The 27,354-nt window shown below is 36.1% G+C and overlaps 1 protein-coding gene across 1 annotated transcript in view; it reads right to left on the minus strand.

Moving 5' to 3' along the window:
- Nucleotides 1–862: 862 nt before the first annotated feature.
- Nucleotides 863–27,354, minus strand: part of CNST (consortin, connexin sorting protein) — a 116,295-nt gene continuing 89,803 nt past the window's right edge. Inside the window, exons 9-11 of the mRNA XM_044676413.1 lie at nucleotides 24,262–25,130; nucleotides 6,269–6,404; nucleotides 863–3,537 (exon numbers count right to left, since the gene is read on the minus strand). Of these exons, the coding sequence (XP_044532348.1) occupies nucleotides 3,332–3,537; nucleotides 6,269–6,404; nucleotides 24,262–25,130 (1,211 nt within the window). The 3' untranslated portion in view covers nucleotides 863–3,331. The remainder of the gene's footprint in view (nucleotides 3,538–6,268; nucleotides 6,405–24,261; nucleotides 25,131–27,354) is intronic.

Below are 27,354 nucleotides of genomic sequence, written 5' to 3' on the forward strand. Positions count from 1 at the left end.
ATGCTTCCTAGCTCGGTGACCCTGGGTAAGTCACTTAACTCTGCTCCTATAACACTCAGAATCTGTGCTTTGGTAATATAGCCCTCTGGTATCAGAGCAGGATCACCTGAGTGACAGGATGAGGCTCCTGAGTAGGCAGGCCTCCGGGGACTTTGTGGAAGAAAATATGTACATTTATAAAAAGTGGTATTAAAAAGTATCTCTTGCATATATTCCCTTTTCTATATGTTGTAGCTGTTTATTTTGCCTTCCCCTCATCTTGACTGGCTAGGAGCGCAGTAGGCAATTCTTCAAAGAATGCCAGATCACTGGGGTTTTTAACGAAAACATTATAAGACAGAATAGGAAAAAGAAGAGCGAAATCAGTATTTTTGTACCTGTAGCATATATAGCATTGAACAGCCTATTCATGGAGTAAAAGATTGCTGGTTTGGGATTGCTCTGAAGACCTAATAGAGAGTCCAACATTAGCCAAATTTGTGAAGCTGGTAAAGTTTGTGTGTCTGTTTTCCCGTCTTCTTACTCTTTGCACTCTCCCATCCCCTGCCTACCCAGCTGTTACTTAAAGCGTTCCCATCCCTTCCCTGTAATTCTTGTGCAGGGCCATCTGCTTTCCTCAGAACGTGCATAGTAGTCAAGTGTTTCCCCTCCCAACAAGGCTTGACTTCTTTTTAGAATACCTTAAATTTGAAGGGATGGCTCTTTTATGATAGAATTTCAGGCAGAGCAGCTGTCAGTGAAAGAGAGATCTTTGCAAACAGAAGATTTTCAACATCTCATCATGGTGATGGCCACCTGGTACTCATAATAAAATTTAAAAATCGCTCAGTACCCAAGGGTCCAAATAAATTCTCTCAGACACTTTTTGTTTGTTGAAGATTTTAAATCACAAGCTAGATTTGATGCTTTCAAATACAGTTCTTCAAGAATATTAGATTTGTTACAAATTTTCAGTACCTTCAAACTACAGAAAAATTTTACACTGTTGTAGAATTAGGTGAAATTTTTCATGTGAGTTAAACAGCCCTTTCATCACTAAATGGAATTACTCCAAGTCATGCAATAAATGGCTATTAAACTTTAAAAAAAAGATTGCCCTAATTTGTTCTGTTAAGATTTTAAGCCTGTTCTTAAGACAAGGCATCTTTGTGCTCTGGCCACACTGTACTGACCTCCTCTTTCCCCACTTAGGGCTCTTTCCAAGACCCATGTTCTCTCTAAGCACCACTTGTCCAATTTTACCAGTGCATCTTATTTCCTTTCATCTCCATGCTTTGTGCAAACTTCCCAACAAATCAATAGGAACTATGCTAGAAGGAAAAGGCCTTATATTCTAAAAGGCATATACAGCCATCACTGATTTCCTATAGATTCCAATAGTAAATGACCTGGAAGGAGAAGGGCTTCAGCTGTGTGACTCTGGAAGAGGGAGGAAACCCTTACTTTTGTTTTAATGTGGATCTGCCAGGTTGTTGGACATGGAAGTTCTCATAATTAGAAACTGAGAGCAAAACAGAAGACATCTGCCTATGGCTACTGGCCACTCACTCAAGCCCTTGTAAGCAGGCTTTACCAACAAAACCACATAAGAATGAGTACCATTAACATTTTATATAGAATTTGAGTATAAATTGGATACACAGTGCAACTGAACTGCTTTAAAAAAATCACCTTGGCTTTTTAATATCTTAAAATTTATAATAGAACATTAAAATATCTTCTAATAAAATCAGTCTTAAGTATAAGGATTCATGATCTCAATATCTTATACACTTCTAAATAAATATCTCTGACCTATAACTCTTGAAGGTATTATATGGTGACAGGATGCAGATAAGTCAAACAGTACTTCTGGGTGAAAACAAATCATCGATTTAAAAATAAACAAGTTTAAAAACACTCTGAAATTAAGTTGCAAGAAATCAAAATACACACTTAATGGTACGTTAATTGTACACATAGCTTTAAAAATAACCGAATGCATGCTCAGCAACACTTTAATTTACAAAAAAAAAAAAAAAAAAATCCCTTAAAAATTAACCTAAATAAATAAGCAGAAACACAAAGGGAGGCACTGAACCAGCCAGTAACACATAGAAATATAAAATTGATTTCTCCCTTCCTCTTTTAGATGATTCTGACATGAAAATAATGTAAAACAAATATTACTTTCTGGAAAATTATAATTCTTAACTTTTATTCAGAAAGTAATATTCTGCATAAAACAGTAATATGTAATTGCTGTCTATGATATGAAATGGCAAATGTTTAGACAATTGAGCCTCAGAGGGGCGATAGTTCCACATTATTATTATTATTACCTGGGGAGTTCATCAATTTCAGAAATGATTGAACATTTGTTGAGAAAGTGATTCAAACTCATTTTATGAATGCACGTTCAAATGTAAAACGCCATTATTTCTTAATACTGAACCAATGATCTCAATGTTGTAGTCTCATTTGCCAAAAAAGGCTTGCTTTTCACATGAAAGGCCTAAACTGGAACACACAGCATTCATTCATGACATTAAGGAGCATGGAAACCATGTTAGAAGCATCTTCTAACCCTGGGTTAGGCCTGGAAGCCTGAGAAGCAGCAGGAATTCTTTGATCTAATTGGATTAGTCAGAAACCAACTACTGTCAACTGCTTATTGCTATCAAAGCTCCCGTGCCAGAGCCACATTTCTGAAATTCAATTGTCTACTCCCAGCCTTCTCTTCCACAGTTGTAGAGTCAAACAATGGTTAAAATGGGGAAAAAAATCTGTGCCTGCACAGCAATATTCAAGTTAAAAGAATAATGATAATCGTTATTATTCTGTGTTGGGTATTTGCTCATAATAACTGCCTGAGAATAGAGACAGATAGACAAATACATACAACTATTTCACCTATGGGGTGTGCACTTTGCAAACATTGATTCACTAAACCTGGATTACACAGCTCCCGAGTATAATTAAAAAGACATTAAGACTATAAGGTAATTCCTTTTCATGACACACAAGACTTATTGCATGATAGCTGGAAGCAACGTCTTTGGACAAACAAATGTAAACTAAAAGTGATCTTCAACCGTTAGCATATCAAGGTGGCTAAAAATGGGTGGTTATAGGAATGCTTTGTCCATTTCTACTTGCAGTGACATGGAAGATACTGATGTGCTCCCAGAGACATCAGGACTTGGCCATCCTTCCACCCTGTGGGGGCTGTCTCTGTTGAAGAAGTCTCTGGTGTCTGTGGAATCCCACTAAAAGCGGGACATGACAGAAGTCAGAAGTATTTTCATATCTTCGGTTCTCACTGCCAATAGCCTTTGAGGCTCGAATGCTGCTATGAGAAGGTTATCCAGTGCTTCAGTTCCGTTATTCCCTGCAGTAACTTGGTATAATAGAAATCCATGTTGGCTGCAAAGTCAGTACATACTGGTGATTCCACGTCACCGAAGGTACAGTACAATGCAGTTCCTCCAACGCTAAGGAAAACCGTTGCAATACACAGCAAGACCAGTAAAAGACAGGAGCCACCACCAACTTCATCTGTGAGAACATGAAGACAAATGGAAGTCACACAAAAGTTTCCAACATGGTGAGGTAATCAAAGCAAAACCAATACAGAACACTTAGTGCCTGCTCTATGTGTTCACTAAGGAGGAAAAGGCTATACATTTCTAACGTTCCCAGGCTTCTAGGAAAAGCAGGCTTGCTGATAGAGAACCAATGGAAATGGAGTTTTCCCAATGTGTTACAGATATCTGTTTGTTATTTCAATGTGGTGCACCTTACTCAGTTTATAAGATCATACTTAGCTGAAGAGTTGAGAGGGACCTTATAGAGGTCATAATGCCCAGTCTCTTCTTTTACTGATGAAGAAACCAGGGAACTTAAATTATCCAGGCCAACCCCCAAACTTGAGAAACTGAGGTCCATATAAATGACTTGCCCACGGTCACACTGGTAAATGACAGAGTTGGGATTTTCTCTGACTCTAAACCCAGGACTCAATTTGCTCCTTAAGTAATTAAATTGTGCTTAAATGGGATCTTTATACAGATTTTTACTCTATAATAACAAATAATGGAGTAGCAAAATTAAACTGAAATAACTTATATTTCAGTTAAAGCATTACTAGTCACTTTTTAATCTGATGAAATTATTGTTCCTATAAATTCTGCTGCTGAGAAAAAATCTATTCAGAAATGTGCCTTTCATAATTTTAGAGCATTATTAGGAAACTTCAGCATAACTATTTTTATTTAGTTTAAACTGTTTACAAATTGTTCTACTTAATTCACATATATTTAAAGTGCTCAGAGAAGAAGAAAAGGTTTATCTCTTCTGAAATGTTTGTGGTGTTACAAAGTCCTTTCATACCCATTGCCTCAGATGATCCTCAAAGCAGACAGCACAGGAATTACCATTCTTATTCTACAGATGATGAAAATGAGGCTCAGGGAAATGAAGTGACTTGCTTAAAATTATACATGCTCTCAGCAAGGGCCCAGTTTGCTAGACATTTGGATTGCCACCCTCTCTTGAATGAAAGGATTGATAGCACAATTTTTTTTTTTTTTTGCATTTGATCAGTGAAAAGGCTGAGGAGCACATGGTCTTTTCTCTTATTTTTATGTTTTTGATCTATACAAGAAGGAGAAAGAAATAGAGGTTATGGAAAAGAGGTTTAAGGACATGTCCAAATTAAGCAAAACTACGAACTGGCTAAAAGAGTGATTTCTCAGTGCTATTGTAATAGGGAAATAGACTTTAAGAGTAGGAAAGCAGATTCAGCAGGCAGGCTTTTAAAGTCTATTTCCCTATTTTACTATCAATAAGGCAGTTTGGTCTAAGGCAGTGATGGGCAAGCAAACCATTCCCAGGCCCGTGGAGAATAGTTTGCCCATCACTGGTCTAAGGGAATTGACAAATCCTGCTTCTGGAGTGAGACACCTGGTTTGAATGCCCTGCTTCTTTAGTACCTGTGTGATATCTGGCAAGTCATTCCCCTTTCTGGGCCTCAGTTTTCTCATCTCGTCAAAATTAGGGGGTTGGACAGGACAATCTCAAAGGTTTCTTTCAGCTACAAGTCCATATTCTAATAGCCAAATAGTAATGGAGAGTCCTGCTGCTTGCTCTAGTGACAGAAAATTCTTGAAATATAGTGAGGAGAATCAGGATAAGTAGTGGTTAATAGTAACTGTGGCTTAGTTAAAAGTATCACACTGCTGGACATAGTTCTTTAAACCTTACACTAATTCAAATGTCAATTAATGTGGGAAGGAAACTCCCCGCCCCCCATTATGTTGATTTGTTTTGATGTAATCAAACAGGGACCTGGAGATCCTTTACCACTGAGATGTGCAAGTACAGAAAAACTCTCAAGAGAAAGGAAGTTGAAACCAATGAGACGGGAAACTGATCCCACAGGCACTGCCCCGCTGGGTACTGCCAGGCAAATTAAGGAACTATGATTGGTTCCTGAGATGTGACATGAGAGAGCTATTGGGTGAAGAAAATTGCTTATAAGGTAAAACCAATGCGCTCTTTGGCTCTCTTCTGGTGGAAGATTGGAACCTGGAGGAATCCCCAGTCAGTGGTGAGCTTCAATCCATCAAAATGGCACATAGGGTAGTAAGCTGATCAACTCTTTACCTCTTTTCTACATTTCCCTTACTTTACTATGTTAGGATTATATCTCAAGCTGCTGTCTGGTCTGCAGTTTCACTGCTCTGACTGACGGGGGATGGTCCAGTAGAATCAGTTCCCTGCAGTCAGGCTTCTTGAGAACTCCTAACAGACAAGGGTCCAAACACCCTGAATCCCTTATATCAGGTATCTTTGGATGTTAAGTATGGCTTAAGCTGATATGGTTGTCAATGTGGTAAATATCTTCAATTGTTGAGGGGATAATCACAGGCTAAGATTTGTAAGAGACCTATGAAACCCCTCACAGTAAAGAGACCCCCCCAACTGCCAAGGTTGACAATATGGGGATCCTTCTGGAGTAGATGGATCAGACCAAGATGACTTTGGTTTCTTCAATAGGTAACTTTCAACTAACTAATAAAGGAACCTGTGGGAAGGCTGTTGTCATAGAATGATCTTTTCTTCAGTCATAGCAACTTGAGATATCATCTACAAAGGCTTGAATCCATCAGTGGCTGTACCAATAAAATCATATTTACAACTTCTTTTGATTGAAAAGAATATGTGGGGATGAAATAAGTTGCTAAATTTACATCTCCTTTTAAAAATCCTGTTATATGTAACTTACCCTGATCTAAGGAGTCTTCCATTTCTTGGAACCTCACTCGTCTCTTTGATGTTTTTTGCTGCATTTGGGTGAGCTGATTTCCTTCACTATTGTTTCTTTTCTTTAATATAGACACCAATCCTTCTGTTGGAACAACCTGTCAAAAGTTTAAGAAGGATCATCTAAGTATTGCAAAGAAAAACATACTGATGATCATATTAATAACACATTTTATTATTCATTAGGGTAGAGGTGAAAAAATGAGAGGCCCTTCCTTGGTTACTTTCTTATAGAATTATTATTCTTGATATTGCTCTTTTGAAATCCATAAGTGGAAACAAATAAACACAAAAGATACCAAAGATACCAAGTGTCAAATACCAAGAAAGATAGCTCATTTGCTAATGGTTATTTTCCTTTAAAAGGTACCATAAATTGAAATGATGGAAGTCAAATTGGGTTTTCCTATAGAAATTTAGCTTTAAATGATAAATCTGACCCCATGAAGATTCCTAAATCAAAATATTAACAAGGTTACAGGGAGGCAAGGCTAGAGAGCAGTTTTAATAAATATTTAATAAATAATAATAAAATAGATTTGGGAGTTTTCATGGTCTAATTTTCTTTTTAATTAAGGGAAAGAGATCTAGCAACACTAGATTTTTAAATGTTATTTTGTCCTTTTATCATTTTAGTCAATCTGATGGGTGTGAGATATCTCAAAATTGTTTTAGTTTCACTTCTCTACTCATTAAAGATTTAGATAGTTTTGATAATTATTGTTTTATAATAACATTTAAAAATCTAGTGTTGCTAGATCTCTTTCCCTTAATTAAAAAGAAAATTAATTATTTTGATTGCCTTCAATAATCTTTCAAAGATGATAGAGATAATGTGGGAAACAGTGAAAAGAGTACTAGACTTAAAGTTACAAGTTCTAGATTTAATTCTTAGCTTTTCCATATAGCAACCCTGTGGCCTTGGGTAAGTCCCAGAGCTTCAGTTTCCTTATCTGTTAAATGGTAATAAAATCATATCTCATCTCACAGAATTACAAAGATCAAATATTATGTATGTGAAAACTCTTTGTAAAATCAAAGCACTACATCATTTAAGTTATCACTTTTATTTGCCCAACTCACTAAAAAAACTGGAAAGGACCTGGCAAAGCACAGATTTTTATGGCACACCATTGGGCTACCATTCATTTATTATTCATAGCTGTTGTTCAATTTGTTATAAATCTACCCACCTGTCTTCTAATACTTATTTCCTCTTATTGTTCACAGGGATATAACAAGACTTTGCCTTGAAACCCTCTGGGTATTACAGTATAGTATTTCACCATCTGTTCCATTTATGGATTTCATCACTGTAGTTACCTCTTTCTCTAATACAATTCAAAACCTTTCTACCCCTAAAGACTAAAAGATTGAACATGAGGCCAAAATGTGCAATACCTCTGAGTAGAGCTAAAACAAAATGAAAATGTAATTGGGAAAGATTTAACAAAACAAATGAAAAGACAATAGAACATAGAAAATGCTCATATGCACTTTTCTGAGAAAACATACACCCAACAGGCACCTTAATGTCCAACTGAATAGCCCCTGTTAGTATTTGAGTTTGGGACCACTGCCTTATGAGATTGGTCTTAAGATATGAGCTGCTGTGACAGAAAAAATTCTTCATCTGATGAATGGTGGTTAGTTTTCTAGCAATGAACATGGCCAGGCTGACCTTTAGACCATAGCCACATGACTGGTTGCCAGAAATGTACTCAGATTTTTTTCATCTCAGAAAACTGTTACCAAGATTTGAATTCTGTTTTGAGAACATGGTGTTTCCTTCATGGCACAAAAAAGCAGTGGAATAGGACTTGGAGAGAGGGAGGGACAGAGAGAGACAGACAGAAAGAGAGAGAAACAGAGAGATAAACTAAGAGAGAGAGAGAGAGAGAGAGAGAGAGAGAGAGAGAGAGAGAGAGAGAGAGAGAGAGAGAAGAAAAAGGAGAAAAAAATAGCTTTTTCGGGGTGTTCTTAATGAATCAATGCTGGTTCTTTCCGATTGTAGCTTTTCTTATGTGCTCATAAAACTTGTGGAGTTTTTCTAGGGATTAATCTAGTTGTGTCACTTTGGGCAAATCACTTTACTCTTTTAGATTTTAATTTCCTTATCTGTAAAGTAAGAAGTTTGGATTAGGTAATTGTTAAGGTCTCAGTGGGAATTCTTCAATGAAAGGCAGAATGGCCATGTGCTAGTTATGCTATTCCTGTCAGACTGGATGATTTCAGAGGTTCCTTCCAATTCTGTGTTTCCAACCTCCCAAATACATTGGTCCATAGTTTTGAGATTGTATTCTGTCCTTTTATGGGAAAAAATAAAGTGGTACTTTTTTACATTCTTCATATTATCAATATCCTGCCATGATTTTATCTGCAAGTTACTTCAGTTAATGTGACTACAATTTGTCTGTGTCTAGACTTAATTTCAGAGACCTGAACTGCAGTGAGATGATAGGAACTGAGTAATTTTTTTCAGTCTTTTATAATACCATCATATCATTTGCCATAAGTAGTGGGCTTATTCTGCCATCTTGTTTTGAACATAAACTAAAGAAACTTAAAATTTTTCTTTTGTCATTTTTCAAAAGATTCAAGTCATTTTACACTATTCTTATAATTTCTTGCTTGTATTCTGGATAAACTCTGCATTATGTGCCCTTCTCTTCATCTTTGGAATATCTTCTTTTTAAAGCTGAGTCAAATGAAAGGTTCCTGTATACTTACATTGACTTCTTTGGATGGCTTTAATGGAAAGCAAATGTGATTACATTGCTAGATTATAATTTTGATGGCTTTTCTTCCTGTGGCTGTTGGATATCTAATATTTCCCTAGCCTTAAGAAGAAACAAAAAACCTTTTCCCCCAAACTCAAAAGTATATGGCTATGATTAGCAGCAGTCCTTTCTTTAGCTTTTATTATCTTTAAGATAAGTGGCTATTTTTAACATTGTAACCACATAATTCTTTTTTTTTTCCCTTTTTTTATTTTTAAATCCTTAACTTCTGTGTATTGACTTATAGGTGGAAGAATGGTAAGGGTAGGCAATGGGGTCAAGTGACTTGCCCAGGGTCACACAGCTGGGAAGTGTCTGAGGCCGGATTTGAACCTAGGACCTCCTGTCTCTAGGCCTGGCTCTCAATCCACTGAGCTACCCAGCTGCCCCATACCACATAATTCTTAAATTTCTTATTTTACATATTCATAAAGCTTGACACTTACTAAGAGGTGAAAAAGGAAATTTTCAAATCTGAAGTGATTCTTTGAGGAGACTTTCACATGGATATTTGAGGAGACTTTTAGAAAGATAGGTCTATCTGACTTTTGTTTTTGAGACTGGGATCTTAAGAGTTGACACTTTGATGATAATTATTTTTTCTTCCTGTTAGTTTGTACATTTGAATATCTGTCTTTATTAATGGTCTGGAACCTAAAAATATTTGACCGTGTTCATCATCATCTCTGTCTGACTACTCTTTCTTCCCTTAATTTCCCTCTCAATTATACCATTTATCTTCATCCATGTCCTACCACTTCAGCCCAAAGTCTCCTGAGCTGATTTTCTTTTCTCCCTACTCTCTTTCTTAGTGATCCTGTCAGTTCACACGGATATGATAAGTATTTCTATGCAAATAACTCCCTAATCTGTATTTCTAGATTTAGCCTCTCTCCTGAATTCTTGTCCTGTATTCCTTATACCCTGCTGGATGTTTCCAATTGGATGTTCTGTAGGTATCTTAAAATTAGCATGCCTACAACAAAAGTCAGTTCTTTTCACCCCTGCTTCTAACTTCCCTATATCTGCTGAGAGCACAACTGTCTTCACTTTCTGTTACTTTCCATATCTCATCAGTTGCCATATCTTTCTATTTACTGGAGTGGTTTGCCATTACTTTCTCCAGCTTCTGATAAATGAGGAAACTGACATAATAAGGATTAAATGACTTGTCCAGAGTTATCTCACCAATAAATATCTGAGGCTGGATTTGAACTCGAGAAGATGAGTATTCCTGACTTAGGACAGGAGCTCTATCTTATGTGCCTAGCTGAAGCTGAGCTCAAATGTGTTCTCTGACACTTACAAGTTATGTATTCCTGGGCAAGTCACTTAACCTTTATTTGCCTTGGTTTCCTCAATTATAAAATGGAGATAATAACAATATCTACCTAGAAGGGTTGTTGTGAAGATCAAATGAGATCATATTTGTAAAGCATTTAGCACATAGGATCTGACACAAAGGAGGTCCTATATAAATGCTTATACCCTTCTCCTTCCAAGAGTATGTCAGTTAATCAACAAAGAATTATTAAGTGATTACTTTGTTGTAGGCGCTGTGCGCAGTGCTGGAGATTCAAAGAAAGGCAAATACATAGTCCAGTGATGGAGAATCTTTTAGAGAATGAGTGCCCAAACTGCAACCCTCACACCCCATGTGAGCCTCCTCCTTACCCCAGAGGAAGGAGGAAGCGCTCCTCCATTGGCTGCTGGGCAGAGGGGCAATGGGTGATGAGAGAATTGTCCTCAGACTTGCATGGAGAGGGGGGAAGGGAGTAGCCCCCTCTGGTACGCATGCCGTAGTTTTGCCAACGTGGACATAGTCTGTAGCCTAAAGAAGTTCACATTCTAACAGAAGAGACAGTAAGAAGAATTGTGCATGTGAGATCTCCACAGGGTAAGTGGAAAGGAATCTCAGGAATGGCATTAGCAGGGATGGTGGGAAATGGGGGTGGTGGTGAAAGGAAGGAAGAAAAATAGAGAGAGTTTGGGAGGGGAAGGGAAGAGGGAAAAGAGAGAGACAGACAGATAAATGGAGAGAAGAGAAGGGAAAGACAGAGAAAGAGAGAGACAGAGAGAATTTCAAAGAAAAAACAAGAGAGAGGAGAGGAGAAGGGGGCAGGCTATGGAGGTGAGGGAGAGTATGATGCCCAGCTTGGCAGCTAGCTAGTGACAAGGCATGGAGTCAGAAGTGTTTTGAGTATGGAACGGCAAAAAGGTTGTTGTTGGTGGATCACAGAATATGTAGAAAGGATTAAAGAGTAAGAAAATTGTGAAGGGCCAAGTTGTGAATGTTTTTATAAGTCAGAGGATTTCATATTTGATTCTGAAGGTAATAGGGAGTCACTAGAGTTCTATTAATTAGAGGGGATTGGGGTGGAAAGCAAACCACCGACTTTTTTTTTTTTTTAATTTAAACTCTTACCCTTCCATCTTAACATCCATACAGAAGAGTAGTGAGGACCAGGCAACTGGGGTTAAGTGACTTGCCCAAGATAACACAGCAAGTTAGTGTCTGATGCCAGCTTTGATTTCAGCTCCTCCTTTCTCCAGGCCAGATCTGTCTTTTATGAAAATCATTTGGCAGATGAGTAGATTATGGAATAGAATGGGTACAGGCTTGAGATAGGAATGCTAACTAGAAAGCTATTACAATAGCCAAGGTGTGGGGTGATAGGACCTCCACTGGGCAGTGTGAATGAAGAGGAAACATATAAGAGTGCTATTATGAAGGTAGGAATTACTCTAGGAAACAGATTGGATATATGGGGTGTGATTAAGTAATTGAAGATGATATGGAGGTTGTAGGCCAAGGTAACTGGGAAGATGATGGTGTCTTCAACAATAACAGGGGATTTTTTTTTTTTTAAATAATGAGTTCTCTTTTGGACATGTTGAGGTCCCCTGGGTCATTCAGTTTGAGATGCGCGAAAGGCAAATTGGTGATGAGAGACTAAGGTTTAGGGGAGAAACTAGGGTGAGATATGTAGATTTGGGAATCATCTACAAAGAAGTAATATTTAAACTCAAGAAAGCTTATTATATCAATGAAAGAGATGGTATAGAAGGAAAACTCAGGACTATTTTGTTTGCTTGTGTACCCCCAGGGCTTAAACACAGTGCCTGGAACATAGTAGGTAATAATAATAAAGAATGCTTAAAGAATGAAAAATACTTTATAATGTTCCAAATAAGCTACCTTTCTAGAACTAGCAAATAGGAAGCCATAGTTAAAAAAACTGATTTAATTTTTGTCATTTTACAGAAATTTAACTTAAGGCAGAGAAAATAAATATTTGGTATTTACAGTTTGACAATGAAATTAATATGCCTTTGGGTATTATAGTTCAGGTTATCCAATCCTTAAAAATTGCTTCATGTTTTAGCAATATTAAACATGAATTTTAAGTGATGCATTACAAATTAGTCCATATGAGATCACCTGTACCTTTCACTATCTCCTTCTAACTATATGTGTGTAGAAGGCAGGAAAAGAAAGCATAATAGGAGGGAACCAGTGTTATTTCTTTAAAGCAGTCATTCCGTAATTGCTCAGGCTTTGGACTCTAAATCAGATTATAGAAGAGAGCAGATTATATTAAAAATAAAGAACAATCCAGCTCTAATCTATTTCTTGAGGGTACTGATAACCAGCATTAGTTGAACAGGCAAATGTGTAAAAGCTAATTATGTCACCCCATAAAAAGAGAAGCAATATGGAATAATGGATAGAAACTGGGTCTTTAAGCTAGGTGCAGGTGTTTCCTCTGATATATATGGGGCTCAGTGATCTTGGGCCAATTACTTAATGTCTCAGTGCTTCAGGAGTTCCCTATACCAAAAGAATCTCAAGTCCAGTCCCTATTCCTATCCCTGTATCTTTAGAAATGATGAGCCTCTAGGGAGATAAAGCTGTTGTGCAGAGAATGCTTCTTAAGCAACATCATTTTATTTCTCTCTTTTTGGCTGACAGCTTCTTTCTATAAAAAAGGAGAAGATGGACTGGAGTGACCTCTAAGATCCTGTCCTATTTCTAAATCCCATGATATTAACTTAAGAGTCTACCTTTGGCTCACAAAAAAAAAAAAAAAAAAGTTATGAATGGTTCTGGTCATCAGGATTCTTACTCATCAAATTAACTGAAACTAGAGAACTAAATTAGATTCACCCTATCTTGAGGTTAATTAAGAGGAATGGATCCAGACTAATTACTCAGGAAGGAAAAACACAGTAGAGTAGTAATCTTTTGTTGAAGAGGATATCATAAATTGTTGGTTCATACCAAAAAAGCCTTGATGTGACCAGATTTAAAGGCACGAAGCTTTGAATCTGAGTCTGAATCACCAATTTTCAAGTCTTTCTACCTCAGCTACAAGTCCTATATGTTATTTTATTACAATAATAGATGGTACTATCACTACATAACTCATTTTTCTGGACTGTATACAAATACAAGACCATCTAAATTGCATTAGAACTACAAATGATTAATTGAGAAGATATATATGCAGTGGAAAAAGGCAATGATCTTGTCATTTAAAGAGAGTGGAAAATGAACATGAAATTCTTGGTTTTGTGTTTATTTCAGTAAGATAGTACTCATTTCATTTTAATTTGAATACTAAGAGTGCCTAAAATGGTACTGATTTTTAGAAATATAACAACTCATACATATACTTTAAAGTAGTCTTCTTGGACATCTATATACTTGATCAAATTATGCTGCTGTTCAAAAAAACTCTTCTAATTTTTCTGTAAAGTTATTTTCAGGGATAGTTGAGCACACCCACACACTCATCCTACCCAGTTTCATTACTCTATAGCAGTGGTCAGCAACGTATGGCTCTTGAGCCATATCTGGCTCTTTTGAGGGCCATATCTGGCTCTTTCTGCAGGAGCCATAAAGTCAATTTTTTTTCAGGCACTGTTACAGGAGCACACTGTGAGCACTGTACGGCTCTCATGAAATTACATCTAAAAAAACGTGGCGTTTATGGCTCTCATAGCCAAAAAGGTTGCCGACCCCTGCTCTATAGTCATGTGATACTTTTTTTGGTCCAATACTTTTTATTCTTTTTTCACTGGTTACTTCTTGCTTTACTGTCCCTTCTCTCTCCTTCTCCTTTCAATCACTCAAGAATGACTTATAAGAGGATTATGTCAGAAGAACCCCACGGAGAGGAACTCTGCAGAGTGAAGAAGGGACTAGGTAACAACACTAGGTCTTGGAAGGGGAGAGTCTTACCTTACACACAAAAAGATATATCAACTATGCTGGTGGTCTGCAGAATTTACTTTAAGTGAATAATATGGGAATAACTGGCTGTGTAAACACAAATTGCTAAATGTTGCACTGCCTTAAGGACTACCTATAATGTCTATGCTCCAACTCATAGATGAGAAACAGAATACTGATATAGTTTCCAATATAAGCCTGTCTTTCATAATAGGCTGTGCACATGCATAAACTATTGTTTCTTTTGATTCTTAAGGCTCTTAGAGCTAAATTTCCAAATATAGTCCTCCATTTCAATTCCTTGAAAATAAGCACACAAAAACCAGTCTCTAAAAATCTATACAAAGTTGGCAACTTATGTCTTTCAAATGTATTCCCAATAATATCTTTGTTCTAAGACATTTAAAGTAACTTGAATTACATTAAGATTTTAAGCATGGGACAGCTGGGTAGCTCAATGTATTGAGTACCAGGCCTAGAAACGGGAGGTCCTAGGTTAAAATCTGACCTCAGACACGTCTCAGCTGTGTTACCCTGGGCAAGTCACTTGACCCCCGTTGCCTAACCCTTACCACTCTTCTGCCTTGGAGCCAAGATGGAAGGTAAGGGTTAAAAAAAAAAGATTTTAAGTATAAATACATACATCCCATGTACAAACAAGAATAGTTTTTCTAAACCTTCTCAAGAAAGCAGGTCCAAACAAACAAACAAAAATTACTTTGGGGCATAGAGGAGACAGCTTGGAGAACTAGGACCAGAACCTAGATTTTTCTAACTACTATACTTCAGTGCTATTTCCACTATATCACACTATCTCATTTTTTAATAAGCTAAAAGTGTAGGTAGTAAAGAATCCATGCAACTGCTTAATAAGAAAGCTAGTCATTTGATTGTTACATATCTTAAATTGTGTTAGTGATCAGTATCTAATTGGCTTCTTTCTTAAAGTCCTCAGCTTAATTTTTTGATGTATGAAAATTTTAAGCAACTCCAGTTTCTTCAATTCAGTTCAACTTGGAGGCTCTGGAAGCCACCTTGGTAATTAACAATCTTGGTAGATGGCATCACTACACTTATAATGGGTGGAAATGAATTCTGATCATATGCTGAGGGAGGAGTAAGGATGAGAGAGTAAGAGCCACTGTTCTTGGAAATGACTCAATACACTATGACTACTTAACACCACTCCAGTTTCTGGCCACAAACCAAAGTATAATCTATACTGCTCTTTCCTAGCTCCCTTAAGTAAAAAATTGGTATATTGTCTGAAATGATGGGATATGGTTCAAAAGAAACTAATAAGATCAAAGCTTTCCTACTTCTTTTCATCTCTTCCTCTTCCCTCCCCCTTTTCTTAGTTTTGCCCAGGGGTACTGAACCTCTTGGAGATGGGGGAAGGGAGGCCAAAAAGAGATGTCCAAAGAACCTAAATGAAGGTAGTTGGCATATGGGGATGCCACCTGAGCTGTGTCCTTGGAAGAGTCTTGGTGCACAACTTAAAATTACAAAGGTAAGGAGACAGAATATAATGTGCACTTAAATAGGACATTGATTAATCTTTTTAGTTACTCTATTGTTTAACCATGATTCAACAGTATATCTTGGGAAATAAGATTTTAAAACTGAGTGCTAAGCTCTTCTTCAACTGGTCCCCTCCTCACATCAAAAAGGAGACAATAACAAAGCTCATCAATGTGTTTCCATTGAGAACAAAATAATTCTTTGGGCTGCAAATTAATATAATTGATTCTGGTAATGCTCTTTGAATAACTGAAGATGAAAATAAAATGTATCTGGCCTACTGCTCTACAGTTGCATAATAAGCAGTCCTTTCAATGCTAACCCCCTAACATCAAAGAGCACCTTACACATCCCTTTTAAAAATTAATTTGTTGCATAAACAAATAAAGCTGCTTTCTAACTCAAATGGCATAATATGATCTAGTATGCTGAGAAGAAATTCAGAGGCATCGAGGTTAAAATCATTTGCTTGGAATATAAAAGAACAGAACACATACTAGAGGGCCCTGTTTTGATCTGTAGTACTATTCCATTATTGCTTTATACAAAAAGAGCATCTTTGAAATAAAGTAAAATTTGAATAAGACTTGTTTGATTAACTCTGACTTGAGAATCTTTGAACTTTCATGAACCATTGCTCTGAAGGCTTATAAAACTTTGAATTTCTGGTAGAAGTACAAGTCAAATCATTGTTTTGTCAGTACAACTGAATCTCAAGGTACAAAGGACCTCTGAGTCCACATATAATCTAAATTTTACTTGACCAAGAATTCTCTTTACAACATTCCCAACCTTTAACAGGAAGCATTCCTAAACCCCAAAATTGCAGTGCTCTCCTTCCTTTATTCTCTTACATTTAATGACCTTGTATTTATTCTGAAAATATTTATATATGCACCTGTTGTCTCTCACTGGAATATGAGTTCCATGAGAACTGGGGTTGTTTCACTTTTTGTCCTTGTATCCCTAGCACCTAGCATAGTGCCTGACACACAAGAGGTTCTTAAATGCTTATTGATTGTCTAAAGGGGTTATTAAGCCTCTGCTTGATGATCTTCACTGATTCAAAACTCACTAGCCCATGAATGACCATTCATTCCACTTCAAAACAGGGGGGGACATTTTTCCTTAAGCTGAGTTAAAATATATTTGCCTTTAACTTTTATCCGTGCTTCTGATTCTGCTCCCTGAATCCAAGTAAAACAAGTACAGTCATTCTTTCAAATATGTAAAGATGACTCTCCTATCTAACCTTAAGCTTCTTTTTCTTCAGATCACACACTAAAAATTTCCTATAACAAATGCTCATATATTCTTCTAAAATTAACAGTCAGTCTAGCACACAGCAGGCAATTAATACATTTCTAATGGACTGAATGACTGCCAGTAATTAGTCACAGTATTCCATATGAGGTCAAACTGACACAGAATATAGTGGGCTAGATATCAGCTCCCTGGTTCTGGACAGCATGTGAAAGCCTCTATAAAATATAAAACACTTTCAGAATTTTGGGGGATGCCATATCATACTATTTACCCATGCTAAGCTTATTGTTCATTAAATCCTTTATCTCTTTTTCACATACATGATTTTCTAGTCATATGTCATCTCAAGTTTAATTTTACCTTGATATATATACATTCAATTTTCAACAAAAACTTATTAAGTGCTTATGATGTGCAGAGCAGGGTGCCAGGCACTGGTGAAAGATTCAAAATTTAGAACTCTACAGTTCTAAATATATCCAAATATATATATATATATTTATTTTATATTTTTATATATATCTAGATATCTATCTCTCTCTATATAATATTAAATATAAACCCATACCTTTCTGCCCTAGAAATGGTACTGAGTAGTAGTTCCAAGGCATAAGAATTTGGAGTTAAGTGACTTGGCTAGGGTCACACAGCTAGAAAGTATCTTAGGCCAGATTTGAACCTAGGGCCTCCTGCTCTATCCATTGAACCACCTAGCTACTCCTAGATAAGTCACCCACTTAAACTGAACTACTTAATTGCCTTTAGGCTTTCTATTCTAGAGCCTTTCTCTTCCAGAGATTATTATCTCTTAGATACTAAGAAAGGTGAAGTGCTACTTAGATATAACTTCCATATCCCATATAGTTGATTTTTTTGAACCGAAGAATAGGATTTTACATTTAGCTGTTAAATGTCTTCTTATCTTCAGTCTAATGTTGTAGAGTTTCAGTCTGTCAAAGTCTTTTTGGATCTTGACTTAGGGAAGGGAAGGGAACATGTATTTATTAGGGGCCTACTATATCCAGGCACTATAAGGAGCATTATACTAATAGTATCTCACTTTGCCATTTGAAATGTTGGCTCTTTTTCTAGCTTTATCTCTTTTGTATGTGACCTATTCTGCTAATCGAAACATTAATAAAAATGTTTCTAAAAGCACTAGCTTAAGGACAGATCACTGGGGCACTGCATTAGAGACGTCCCTTCAAACTGACATTGAGCCAATGATAAGTACTTTTTGTGTCTAGTCACTTAATCAGTTCTCAACCAACCTAAATTATCATCCAATAGGCATCTATTTTAATATCTAAAAGAGAATTTATCAAATATCTTTTGGAGTTTCCCTCAAACCAAGCATATCACACATAGCAAGAGCCATGTAATAAAAGGTTTACTGAAGTAAGTTACAAGATTTCAATGAAGTTCATCAAGTTCTTTCTTCTATGGGAAGTCTTACAGAAAGTGGTATATACAAGTAGTTATAAGATTTAAAAGCAGAACCACAAGAACAAGACAAACACTGCCTACAAGAGTGTAAATGAAAGCAATACATGGGCACAAACACCAGTTAAATATAATGGGAGACATTCATAGGTTAAATACAAGGGGGAGATGGGACTTTCGTAGGGGGCAGGCATGTGGCTCAGCAGGTATGATTGCAAGGCCTGAAGATCGTGAATTCAAAACTGACCTCAGAGACTTCCTAGCTATGTGACCCCAGGCAAATCACTTAACCTCAAACCTAGTCCTTACCGCTCTTTGCTTGGAAGCAATTCTTCTAAGTCAGAAGGTAAGGAGTTAAAAAAAAAAAAAACAACCCCAAACAAATAAAGGATTAGTAACAAAAGTATATGGTTGAATATACAATAATTTAGAAACACTCGTTTCTGTAGTTTTGGTTAAGAGCTGTTAGAAAGTCTACCTTTGTCTTTTGTCTATGTTTATTGGCTGTGTTAAAACAAAATTTACCAGTTAAAAACTGTTTTCTTTCAAAAATATTTTTGGAAATGATTTTTAACACCACAGCAATACTACTTTGCATTCTACCTCAATTAGTAAATGGTTAAATAAATGATCCCATTTTAGAAATCTAACATTTGGCTTAGAAATGTCTATCAGTTAATATAAAACTATGACAGTAGGCTTGATGTATGGAAAATGCATTGTTAGATATTAATGAGGAAAACTCAGTTAAAGCACTTTATACACATACACACATTATTAAAGATGGCACTAAATGCAAACTAACATTTGATACAATATACACAAATGAATATACTGAATCCTAAAGAGGGTAAAAAGGCCAGTTACATAGAGGTACTGTAGCAGAGGAGTCAGAATGGTTGACTCAAAATTAGGAAGCTGTAGTTTCATATTCTGCCTCTGACTTAGTGTGTGAACAGGGACACTCGAGTCTCTCAATCTTGGTTTCCCCCTATTTAAAATGGGGATAAAACTGTTGATTGGGGAGGCACAGGGCACAGAAGAAAGAATCTTAATTCTGCAGCCAAAGGATCTGAGTTCAAATCACTTTGCCTGACTCTTAATCCCTCTGTGCTCTTGGACAAGTCAACTTGATTTTGCTGGTTTCAATCTCAGCATCTGGAAATAGATGACCTCAAAGGTACCTTTTTAATCATATTCAGTGAAAATATCTGCCAGGCAAGATATTGTATTGATCTTAGTCTGCAAAACCAAATCCAATATGATGGAACATGTAATCAAGAAATAATAAAAGAAAAAAATGAAAAACAAGTTACTTCAGTGGTGGTACTCTTAAAAGGAAGGACAGCTTGGATAAAGTGTTAATTGGAAAGCCTATGAGTTTTTCAAGAGATTGGATTTCATGTTTCTTGATTTATAAGCACTTGCTGGTGTCTGCCCATAATGAGCATTGTTGGCTTAAAAAATGAATACTGACATCATCCTAAACGCTAATGAAATGATGACAGGGACAGGATGTTGTACTGCTTTTTTTCAATACACAATTTATGTCAATTTAGGTGGGTAGATCCATTAGTCAGCAGTTATAACTATCATAGACCCATTTAAGGAAACAATTTTTTAAAAGAAATAAAACCTTTTATTTCATATTAGTAAGAAAAAAATGCTTATTTTAAAATTTAAAAAATTCCTTCTGATTCTTATCAATAGACTTGCTTATTTAATCCATGAAAAAGTCATATTTTGACAAGAAAGAAAAGCAAAAGGTCCAATATTTTGGATCTATCCGGCAGCATAGCTCTGTGGTGCACTACCATAACAACAATCTTTTTCCATATCTATAATTTCACATGCAGTTCTTGGTGAGTGAACTCCCTCTACAAATGCAGAAAGCCACTGTTTGGCAATTTAGAAAGTTGCCTGATACACCAAAAGGTTAGGTTACTTGCCCAGGATCACACAGCTAGAATGTGAGAAATACTACTACTGTTGGGGATATACAAACAAAACAGTAGGCAGAATCCTCAAGCTCAGAATTTATGTCAGAAGTTAAAATTCATGGGGCTCAGTGGATTGAGTGTCAGTCCCAGAGATGGGAAGTCCTGGGTTCTGGCCTCAGATTCTTCCTAGCTAGGTGACCCTGGGCAAGTCACTTTCACCCCCATTTGCCTAGCCCTCACCATTCTTCTGCCATGGAATCAATACATAGTATTGATTCCAAGGCAGAAGGCAAGGGCTTAAATAAATAAATAAGTTTAAATTCATATCCATAAAAAATGCCTAGTAATATAAAGTAGTAGATATTTGTCAAAAGGTAGAAAAGCAAAAAAGCTCTGAGAGTTTATGAGTGTTAGAAATCAATGTAGTTGCTGTCTTTGGGTAAGGCTTATACTAAGGAGATGTGGCCGGACCTGGGCCTTGCTGGATGGAAAGAAATCAGATAGCCTATAAGGAGGAGGACATACGGGTTCTCAAACATGCCTCTAGAGCACTGGTTCTCAACCATTTTTGTATCAAGGACCTCTCTGGAAGCCAGGTGAAGTCTATAGATTGCTTCTCAGAATGTTTCTAAAAGCATAAAATGAAATAAATAGGATTACAAAGGAAATCAATGATTAAAACACAGTATTGAGGCATTAAAAAATAAATCATGGACCTAGGTTAAGAACCACTCCCTGCTTTAGAGGAATGAGACAATATTTTAGCTCCCTTCTGAAGAAAAGCAATTTGGGCTGTGGCTGAAATACTGTGTTATCAGAGACTATTTGTCTCCGAGTAAACTGACTCCTCTCTCTCACTACAAGGCGGCTTGCCGAACTTGGCCAGCTGGGAAATATCATCACCCTATAATTGTCCCAACTGCTGTCCCAGTGAGTCCCAGCACCAGGTGAAAATGCAAAGCACCTGCAAGTATCTACAGGTGATTCACTTCCTAGTTATTTTCAAAACATAACAAACAGGCACCCACAAGTCATTTGCCCCCAAGGGCATCATGCTGTCATGGTGAAAGTATACCAAATAGAAAAAAACTTAAATCACATTTGGCATGCTATGTTTTCTAAGACAAAGAAGTGAGCAAATGATTGAAATTTAAAAAAAAATTGGCACTCGAAATGTTAAGCTTCAGTAATATGGAAGACTCATGCAGGAGTCTGCCTGCCTTCTCAAGTCTATCTGTACAGATGATTAGGATAGCTAAGGAATCACTATAGTAATAAATTTACTCTATTATTATTAAAATGAATGAGTTCTAATGATCCCAAAGTTCATGGGAAACTCTTTTCTACCGAGAAAACAACATGGTTATAGTAGGACTGATTTCTTAGTCTCATAAGAAAAAAATGAGTGGTCTGTAAATCACATTTATAAAGTCAAATGCTGCAAGATTGCTTAATTCCTTCAAATAGGCACTCAGGATGTTGACAAAAATTAAAAGAAAAGGAAAGAAACATTTATATAGCATATGCAATATGCCAGGGATTGTGCTAAATGCTTTACACATTTATTTCATTAGATCCTTACAACAACCTTGTGAGGTATATGCTGTTATTATCCCCATTTTATAGATGAGGAAATTGAGGCAGAGATTAATTGACTTGACCAGGCTCACATGGCTAAAGTCTTTCTCAGTTCTAATTCATCAGCTTGCACTGTTAGAGCCCTCCTCGTTATAGGATATAGAAGAAACCATTTTTTCATAGGAAAAATCTGTCAGCACTTATATTTTAGTTCAGAGACTCTTAGAATTTATAGCTAGAATGCTGATGTTAATTTTCTAATGTAGAAGAGGTAGTTTTGCTAAAAAAAAAAAAAAGGCCAACTAAAAAATGAAGTTATTGATACAAAAAAATATTTGTTGTCAATTAAATTTTCTCTCTCCTCCAGTGTTTAGCACAGTATTCTAGGCATAACAGATACTTAATTCACTGATTTTGCTGAATAAAATAAACTAGCATAACCTATATTGTATTTTTGTCCTAAAATAGCTAGTTTGTGGCAGAGTTCAGATTAAAATCCACTTCCTTGAGTTTCCAAGCTTTAATTCTATTTCTTAGGTTTGGTCTCTTGATGCTTCAACTTCCTCATCTATAAAAATGAGTGTGGAAGATTAGATATCCCCTTAGGTCTCTTTTAGCTCTAAAATTCTCTGCTTGTAAGTTATACTGTGAAGAATTAATTATAATAGTATAATAAGAGCAGATTGTATTTACATAACATTTTTTTACAGGTTTACAAAAAACTTTTGGACATTTTTTTTTGTCAGACCCTACCATCATCCTGTGTGGGATCAGGGTGGAAGTGGGGGTGGAGAGGCAGAAAACATTCTTTTTTCTTTTTTCTCCACCCATGATGGCTGTACAGACAAGCATTAATTCTTAGATTGCTTCATTGTTCCAGCCTAAATTGTCATTAGAAAATCTTCTTCCTATGGATCTGTAGTTAATACTTTCCTTGGGTTGGGGAAGGTAATTTAGGAATTTGCTTCTGCAAATTTGCACTAATTTGCACAGAGATGAAAATAAATGAGACTGAAAAGTATTGATACTTTATCATTTACTCTACTTAATTGTCAATAAAAATGCAAGAGAATTATTCCTGAGAAATCAGCCAAAAATATTAAATGAAGAAAACAAGAACAGGAAAAAAAGAGCTGCTATCCTATTTTAGCAGCCATGAAGGTTTAAATGTTACCAGTATCTTAAAAAAAAAAAATGCATTTCAAACAGTTTTACATCCATGCAATTATGTTTGCCTTTAATCGTGGCTTACTAAATGTACTTGGGAAAAGTGGTTATATGATTTAATCTAGAATTCTGTCATTATCAATTGTAGATCAAGCAAGCTCAGAATCAATCAAAAGGAAAGAATGAAACTTAACAATGACTTGGGAAAATAAAAAAGTCCTTTATGTGGGCTTTATTCCACTGAACTAATAGGAAACAACGAAGTCACTTTCTCTAAAAGAAGATTATTGTTTGTTAGAACTTTTTTTCTAGCAGAAGATAGTTTTAATTTCTTTAAGAAAAAAAATCTGAATTTTAATTTACTAACATCTGTGCTACTGGAAAGGTAGCTTATTTTTAGTCAAGCAGTGAGTACTACTAGACTTTTCTCCTCAAAATACTATGTTTATTAAGATCAGAATAAAAACTCATTCCCATACATAACTGCTTTCCTATTACTCCTTATGAAGATTGAGAAAAACCTATTTATATAAAAATGGAATATACAATTTTTTTTATTTGAAAACAAAAGAAAAGGTTTCAGTGAAAGGATGCGATTAAAAACTGTACTTGGAGAATAATTTTCATGTACTCAACTTCCTGTTATTGCTACATTTAAATTGTATTTATTAAAGGTTTTTCACTAGTAATTAGTGAGTATGGCTTAAATGTATACAGATTTCAAAAATCATTACTAAAAACAACTTATAGTAGTTGTGGAGGGCACATAGTAGGTACTTAATAGATGTTCATCAATTGATTTGTAATTAAGATTTAAGTTCTAATAATTGAAATTTATTTTCTTGTATCTAGTACATACAATAATAAATTACTCCCCCAATTAACATCTTAAATAACATTCTACTTTAAAATGTGTATGTATATATGTATGCACATATATTTATATCTATGCACATGCATAAATAAATTAATCTTAAGATTTCATTTATTTTCCCATCATTGGCCTTAAATCTCTCAGATTTACCTCTGCAATCTCTATCCTTTTTGCAAGATCATCAAGAGAAAGGCAGCTCTCATCAGAAGGCAGAGTATCCTGTAGACTGTAAGAAGCTTCTTCAGGTGAAAGATCTTGAAGTGTGTCAGAATCGTCCTGATTTTCTTCATATGGAAGACAAAGAACAGCGTCTTTTAGGCATCCTTCTAAAAGCTTGTTTAAGTAATCTTTTGTTTCTTTATTTACTTCCTCCTCTTCCTCCTCTCCCCACTCCTCTGGTGTTATAAGTAGTTTTGGATGTTCATAGTCAGATGTTTTGTCATTTTCACAATGCACATTTTCTGGTGGTAATTTTCCATCACTGTCTGTAAGATCGGATTGCTGCTGATTCAATGCATTGTGTTCAAGTTGTTCTCCTGCAGTCACATCAGGGGCATCCTGGTGTTGCCATTGGAGTACATTTCCTTTAGTCTGTAAATTTTCATCTTCAGAATTAGGAGAAAGAGGTATATTTTCACTGCTTGATAAAATCAAGGGATCTACCATTGATTTACCAGAAATCAGCACCGCAGGTCTATTAGCAATTTCTTCTCTTTTGGCTACATCCTTGTAGACTCCTGTTTCACCCAGCAGCAGGCAGCTGTCCTCTCTACTAGAGTTCTTAGAAGAGTCAGAACCAGGCCTGCTGCCCACTGTCTCTGAGGGCTGGGTGTGGGACTCCAGTGTTGACTCGGCCCTGCACTGCTGCTCCTCCATGTGGTCTTTACTGGCACTTACTGGAAGACTGCCTGTCTCCATCAGCTTATCAATCTGATTATTGGAGAGACTCCCTTCGCGCTTCTCTTCCTCTCTATGCTGGTTTTCTTTTCTTGGTTCACTTCCAGTCCAAGTTTCATTCTCTAAAGGCAAGGGAAAAAAAATTCTCAATTTGAAAAATGACTTTGTAACTGAACAAAGAAGAGAAAGGCCATTTCTAGAAGGAATCTTTTGCAAGAATATTCAGCTTCAGTTAAGAGTAACCAGGTAAGAGTAAACAAGAGATATAATTGTTATTCAGAAAATTACTGATCAATATATTTACAAACAGGACTAAGTATATTTCATTCAAAACCATTTTTAAAAGTATTAATAAAGATGATTTAATCTATTGTTATAGAAACAGAATATTTTTAAAATATCTAGGACAATTTTTCTGTACTTTTTTATTTAGGGCCAAATGAGATAATATGTGAAGATACTTTTAAAGTTCAGTAGGGTAATATGTATTACTATAAATTATTAGATTGAGGCATAAAAATGTGTTGCTTTTAGCATAGAAGATACAGATCTTTACTAAGATTTCTAATGATTATGAAACTTAAAAAAAAAAAGGAAATTATCTGGTTCTGATCTGCTGGAATTTACATACCCCTCCCACACCCCTGTACTATTTTAATAGATTCTTGTATTCATTTTTTTTTCTGCCTGCAATCCATCCTCCACATGGCTGTCAGATTAGTTTTTCTTAAACATATACCTAATCACGTTTTGTTCAAAATCCTTTGTTCAAAACGTTTCAATAGCTTCCCATTACCAATCAATTTCAAAATCATCTTGTCATCCAAAGCACTCCACAATCTGGCAGCATTAACTTTTCTAGCATAAGATTTCCCTCCTTGTACACTTTAAATTCAGCCAAACCAGAGTATTGCCCTTCTTTGGTCTATCCCACTTTTTCTCAGTTTCTCTCCCTTTCCTCATCCTGACAGGTGCCAAAGATAGCTTTCTTCCTCAAACTGCTAAACTTTTACCCATCCATCCTCTAATTTTTAACTCAAGTTCCAGAATCTCCATGATGTTTTCCTGATTCTGTTTTGTATGATCTCGCCCACAGATCTCCTATTTGTACCTCCCAGTCCAAGAGGGACCAGGACTATGTTTTATCTAGACTACCTATTATCTATAGCCCAAAAATTGAGGAGGGCTCTAACAAGGCAGGCTGATGAACAAGGCAGAACTGAGAAAGACCTTAGCAAAGGGCTTAACACATGCTGAACTGACCGGGCTTAAAATATACACATTTCTTTAAGCAGAATGATCTTGTAATTACACGGCATTCTGGAGGAAAGTTTTAAAGTAATTATATGGACGATTTAGCAAAAGAACTATTTTTTTTTGACAACTAAAAAAACTTATTTTTTTGTAATGTAAGATAAGTATAAGATGTTCATATGAAAAATCAGAATAGAAACTGAACCTCTTGATTTCATTGGGAGATGGAATTCCCAGGTGAGTAAACACCTCCTAATACAAGTTGGCTTCTTGGCACGTTATAGTCTTAGAGAATTGCTATTACATGCTGAAAAGTTAAATGACTCACCAAGGGTTACATGGGTAATAAGTATATTGTTAGAAGCAAAACTGAAACCCCGGTCTTCCTGTATCTTAGGCTAGTTTTACATACATTTTGCTATATAGGGTTGGATTATTTATTCTCCGAGTTCCCTCTTATCTCTGAACCTGTATGATCTGACTCTATCTCTGTACCCACAGGCCCAGCGACTTCCATTCCTGCCCTTTAAGAAGACTACCCATCTTCCTTCCACCTTTCCCCTCTACTCTACCCTCCCAATTTGGGATGTGAAAAAAAAAAAAACTGGTTGCAAATATTATAACTTAATTGCAATAGTAAAAACTGAAGGGAAATAATGTTATACATAAGTAGAAAAAAAGGCAAAGGAAATGAGAAAGAAATAGAGGCAGAGGGAAAGGGGCAGAGGAAAAAAAGACCACAGAAGAGGAAATGGTAAGGAAGTAAAGAAGGAGTTAGAAGGAATGAGAAGAAAAGAGTGAGAAACAGGGTGATGGAAATGGATAAGAGCAGAAGTAAAAAAAGGCTGAGGGAAAGAGGCTATTAGATTTGGAAGAGTCATACATTCTGATAATTTCTTTGGTTATAAATTGCTACCAGCTATGACCTCTTATTCTATCCACTGAAAATGTAGGTTAATTAACGAAGAATTCTTTCCAGCTCTTTAAAACCAATTCTTACATTTTTAATCCTTACAATTTCATTTTGAATGGTATAACTTTATCCTGGTGGAAATTATTATTGGGGCTGTATGTCCCTGGGCAGGTCACTAA

The sequence above is a fragment of the Gracilinanus agilis genome, chromosome 4 (genome assembly GCF_016433145.1).
Source record: "Gracilinanus agilis isolate LMUSP501 chromosome 4, AgileGrace, whole genome shotgun sequence".
NCBI classification, from domain to species: domain Eukaryota; kingdom Metazoa; phylum Chordata; class Mammalia; order Didelphimorphia; family Didelphidae; genus Gracilinanus; species Gracilinanus agilis.